This window comes from Phoenix dactylifera, chromosome 5 (assembly GCF_051530095.1).
Source record: "Phoenix dactylifera cultivar Ajwa chromosome 5, Ajwa_hap1_PhDact_Kaust_v1.1, whole genome shotgun sequence".
Lineage (NCBI taxonomy): Eukaryota > Viridiplantae > Streptophyta > Magnoliopsida > Arecales > Arecaceae > Phoenix > Phoenix dactylifera.
This window is the reverse complement of record NC_143194.1, coordinates 20,641,642-20,646,726: the sequence shown is the minus strand read 5'-3', so window position 1 is coordinate 20,646,726 and position 5,085 is coordinate 20,641,642. Positions and strand designations below refer to the sequence as shown.

The following is a 5,085-nucleotide window of genomic DNA, read 5'->3' as shown; positions in this document are numbered from 1 at the left end:
TTCAGCTGAATTAGTTATGTGCATTGCAAATATATCTGGAGGCAAAGCAAAAGTTTAAGTTCAAATATTTATTAGTTGATGGCATAGCAAGTGTCCATCAAGTGCTCCTCAGCCATCAATTTCCTGAATTGGAAAGCAAAGAGGTACGGGGAAGACGGAGGAATAAAAACAAAAGGGCCCGCCGCTCTTTGCAAATGCTTAGTTGAAGGGGCCTATGAGATCAGCTCGGAATAAATGCGATCTGGTTCTAGTGATTAGGAAAGGCCTAATGGAAAAGAAAATATAGAGTGACTGAAGGCAATTTTAGTGCCACCCAAATTAACTGGATTTAGAGAGGTCAGATAACTACGCTACGCATATGGCAACAATAGTGCTGGTAATTTAACATTTTGTCTTATAATTTGGTCATAACTTTAAATTACATGTTAATATATAGACATAAACATATCATAATATTATTTTATAGATCACATTATCTCGGAAAAGAATGGAAACAGTGATTACAAGTTAAATAGGGTACTACTCTCTTCTGTCTGCAGGCTAGGCTAGATAGGATTAATTTGACCCAACCAAACCGGGAGGGAATTAATTTTGACGGAACGGTGGGCCAATAGAAATTGAAGTACAAAGGAAATCATCACCTACTCGATCCACTATTACCATAAAACGCAATACTAAACGTTGCTCTTGACTCATATAATTTCGCATTATAGGAGTCCTGCATTCCGTTCTTTCTTCCAAATCAAACCTCAGCTCCTATTTCTCTGAGCTGTAGTCAAATACCACAACTGTTTCTTCCTCGTTTTAGAACTCTCTAAAAAACTAATAGTGAGACTGTGAGAGCTGGTTATGAGTATATCTAATTTACAGAAGAGAATGAATGCACCTTGCTCTTCTGGACGCCCACCATATCTATTTTGGCAGTACAAATAGTTTTTCAATTACTCGACGCTCATTCTTTTGCTCATGGAGGATTGCCAACCAAGTAGGGAAAGTCATCGCTCGCCAGGATATTCGTTGGCCTCCGTCCCCTCCGAGTTCTTGAAAAAGAAAAGTGTGGTATATGGAAAAGGAAACAACAATGGCTGGGATTTATTAGTGATTAATGGATTCAATGCTTTTGCACAAAATGGGATCTTCTATAGGATTTCTTGGGGATCAATGGATTCAATGCCTTTGCATGAGGGGGGCCTATCAGGGTTTTTTCGAGGACGACTTGATGCTTGCAGTTATAATGCTGTCCTATCATAACCCTTCTTTCTTTCTTCTTTTTTTTTTTGAGACGATAATGGTTCTCTTGGAACTCTGATGGGAAAAAAGAAAAACCAAACGAAGGACCAAACATGGTCTCAGAAGGTTCTCTGGAAGTCTTTCCTGTTCTATGTAGTAAAATAAGATATCCTTGTCAAGGTTTTCCGCATTACTCCTTTGTATATTCTAGCTTGATCTATTGCCAAAAAAAAAACACATGAAGATAGCAAGAAATAAACCGTGAATTGAAATTAATAGGGAGAAAATCATCAATTACTAAATAAAAAAAGAAAGCCACGCTGCACCATTCTATCCGATTCCCTGCTCCAAACCTCGTGCGATTGGTGGCCTAGCACACAAATACATGGCCAGTGGTCCTGAGTAGCAACGCTCATTATTAAATAGCCATGGGGTACCTGCGGCAGTGGACGGCAAGCGAATGTCTCGGTGTTGGAGCGGAGCCAGGAACAGCCTAAAAAAGTTAATCACCTCTACAAGAATCATCCTCGGAGCAAATTGCATTCGCATTGAAGGTAACTTGTTGAGAAGGTTGGATAGATTTAGAACCTGTCTACAGCGAGTGGGGAGTATCCAGTACTGCAAGACATCTTCAGACTGGCGAGAGATTGTGTTGTCTCTTCCATATCACTCGTGCTAGCTATTGGGTCACTACTTATGTGCCTTCGCACCCTAAAGATTGTTTGTAGAATAGCTATGAAACTATTTTTTTTGGATGTATTAATACTAGCTCAATCCATCTTACAATATATATATATATATATATATATATATATATATATAATGTTTTTAGAAATAATTAGTAATAACTATTACAAAATATTCTTACTCTTGAATTGGTGATATTCAATAAACTTTTGGCTAATACTATTCATGTATGCGATGCTCCACCTAATTGGCATGCAGACTTGGGCTCTTCTATCTCGATTCACCAGATTTGGACTCGTAATTTTCCCATGGCTCTAATGCACTTCGTTCTGAGGTGTACCAATAATCAAATGTACTGATTGGCGTTCCAACGATCGTTGACAATTGGCATGGAAAATGGCATCAGGCTAGGGGACCGGTGTGTCGCCACGTGGAATACAGTAGGGAAAGGTAATCGCACCAGGCGGTAGAGGGACCCAACCATCCAATCGCCCCCCTCAATAATCCATGCAGCTCGAAAACAATCTAATCATTTTAAGCAAAAAAAAAAACAAGCTAATCATTATTCACATATTTGCAATTCAAGTTGCGCACGGTCCCAGAGATAGCATAAACCTTGTTAAAACTCATACTTGACAACATGAGAACGAAGATTAGATATATTTTGAATCCCATCAAAGAATCACGATTATTAAAGCATCGAATCCCTCGTACAAAAAATAAAAGAAAAAAAGACAGCTAAAGCCATTTTCGTTTCAGACTTTGCCACCGCATACAATTCCACGTGGAACCACCCCCCTTTCAAACCCAGCTCTCTCCTCCCCTATAAATGGCCCCTCCTCCCACCTCCCTGCCCCTCCATCCGCGATCTCTTCTCTTGTCTCTTTTTTTTGCTAGACCTTCTCTTGTCTCTTTGCCCCAACACCAAAGCAATGGGTCCCGGTTCCTGCACCGATTCCAGCTGGTGGGTGTTCACTCTCCCTGCTTTCCTCGGCGCCGACCCCCTTCTCTGCGACCGTTTCCTCCTGCTGTCAGCCCTGCTCGTGGCCTTGGTCTCAGCGGCCCTCCTGTCGTGGGCCCTCTCCTCCGGCGGTCCTGCCTGGGCCAACGGTAGGAGCCGCCGGGGCGTCGTCCCCATCCCGGGCCCCCGTGGCCTCCCCGTCTTCGGCAGCATCTTTAGCCTTACCGGCGGGTTGCCGCATCGCGCACTCGCGTCCATGGCGCGCGCCGGTACCGACGCCGCCACCCAGCTCATGGCTTTCTCGATCGGCTCCACCCCAGCCGTGGTCTCCTCCGACCCCGCCGTCGCCCGGGAGATCCTCTCCCACCACTCCTTCGCTGACCGCCCCGTGAAGCGCTCGGCGCGGGAGCTCATGTTCGCCCGTGCCATCGGATTCGCGCCGAGCGGGGCCTACTGGCGTCTCCTGCGCCGGATCGCATCGACCCACCTCTTCGCCCCCCGACGCGTCGCGGCCCACGAGCCTGGCCGTCAGGCTGACTGCGCGGTCATGCTCGTGGCCGTAGCCGAGGACCAGGACCGCGCCGGCTCGGTCCGGCTCCGCCCGCACCTCCAGGCCGCGGCTCTGAACAACATCATGGGAAGCGTGTTCGGGCGGCGGTATGATGTGTCGTGGGCTGGCGGTGACCCGGAGGCCGAGAAGCTGAAGCAAATGGTGAGAGAAGGGTTCGACATCCTGGGGGCCTTCAACTGGTCCGACCACCTCCCCTGGCTCGCCCACCTCTACGACCCTTCCGGCATCAAGCAACGATGCGCCGCCCTCGTGCCACGTGTCCGGGAGCTGGTGAGCGGCATCATAGAAGAGCACAAGAAGGCCGGAGCCAGCCAGCAGGACAATGCGGACTTTGTGGACGTGCTGCTCTCCCTCGAAGGTGACGAGAAGCTCAGCCATGACGACATGATCGCCGTTCTATGGGTAATAATATGAACACTTTAATCTACTTCCGCTTGCTCGTCCTCCACTCCCCTTTCTCTCCTCCTCGGTCTTGAGCTGGTATTATATTGTGTGGCAGGAGATGATCTTCCGCGGCACGGACACAACGGCGCTGCTAACCGAATGGGCCATGGCGGAGCTGGTCCTCCACCCGGACGTCCAGGCCAAGCTCCGCCGCGAGATCGACGCTGTCGTGGGGGCCCACGGCACCGTCACCGACGCCGACGTGGCGACGATGCAGTACCTCCAGGCCGTGGTCAAGGAGACCCTCCGGGTCCACCCGCCGGGCCCGCTGCTCTCCTGGGCCCGCCTGTCCACCGACGACGTCCAGCTCGCCAATGGGATGGTCGTCCCCGCGGGGACCACCGCCATGGTCAACATGTGGGCCATCACCCACGACGCCAAGGTGTGGGCGCGGCCGGAGGAGTTCCTGCCCGAGCGGTTCATGGCGGCCGAGGGGGGTGCTGACGTGGACGTGAGGGGCGGTGACCTCAGGCTGGCTCCCTTTGGCGCCGGGCGAAGGGTGTGCCCCGGGAAAAACCTTGGCATCGCGACAGTTGGCTTGTGGATCGCCAGGCTCGTCCACCACTTCGAGTGGGCCCCGGCTGACGGCGCACCGGTGGACCTCAGCGAAGTCCTCAAGCTGTCGTGCGAGATGACCAATCCGCTCACCGCCGTCGCGATTTCAAGGAAGAATGTTATGCTCTGTTAAGGACCTTCTCCGTCTTTACGTATGTTTAAATAAGTTTGTAGCGGGGGATGGGCGGACTCCGCTTTGTAGTGTTTGCTTTGGAGCTTCTAGTTTGAAAGTACTAGGTAAGTATTTGGTGTGTTAGCGAGAGGAGGACAACGGTGTTTATATATGTTTTTAAATATAATAATAGCAAAATATTGTTATGATTGTCTAGAAAACTCTCTGCGTCTTCTCTTCTTCATGTACGGTCTCTGGCTCTTAGCTTTAGAGGTGGGCAGCTGGGGTATCTTAATATATATATATATATATATATATATATATATATGAAAAGCCATTCTGGGTTTTGATGACGGTAACTCTGTTCGTATCCTCGCGAACAGTGGCCAGTTTTTTCTGGAGACCTTACCTTTTTCGTATTCGAGGTGAAGACAACCTATGGGGCGGACATGTCAGAGAAAAGCGTTGCAGCTTTTGTATGCCTGGCCTCTGCCCAAGGAGACTGCCATTACGGTGTGAATAATT

General features: G+C 48.9%; 1 protein-coding gene across 1 annotated transcript; it reads left to right on the top strand.

Moving 5' to 3' along the window:
• The first annotated feature begins 2,764 nt into the window (after nucleotides 1–2,764).
• CYP78A7 (cytochrome P450, family 78, subfamily A, polypeptide 7) lies at nucleotides 2,765–4,771 on the top strand. The gene is made up of 2 exons (XM_008812996.5): nucleotides 2,765–3,851; nucleotides 3,949–4,771. Exons 1-2 carry the CDS (start codon nucleotides 2,850–2,852, stop codon nucleotides 4,579–4,581), a joined length of 1,635 nt encoding a protein of 544 aa, XP_008811218.3. The 5' UTR covers nucleotides 2,765–2,849; the 3' UTR covers nucleotides 4,582–4,771.
• Nucleotides 4,772–5,085: the final 314 nt, after the last annotated feature.

Coding starts and splice junctions, on each gene's coding strand:
- CYP78A7 (XM_008812996.5), top strand. CDS start 2,850: ATGGGTCCCGGTTCCTGCACCGATTCCAGCTGGTGGGTGTTCACTCTC. Junction 3,852..3,948: donor ACATGATCGCCGTTCTATGG/GTAATAATATGA, acceptor ATTGTGTGGCAG/GAGATGATCTTCCGCGGCAC.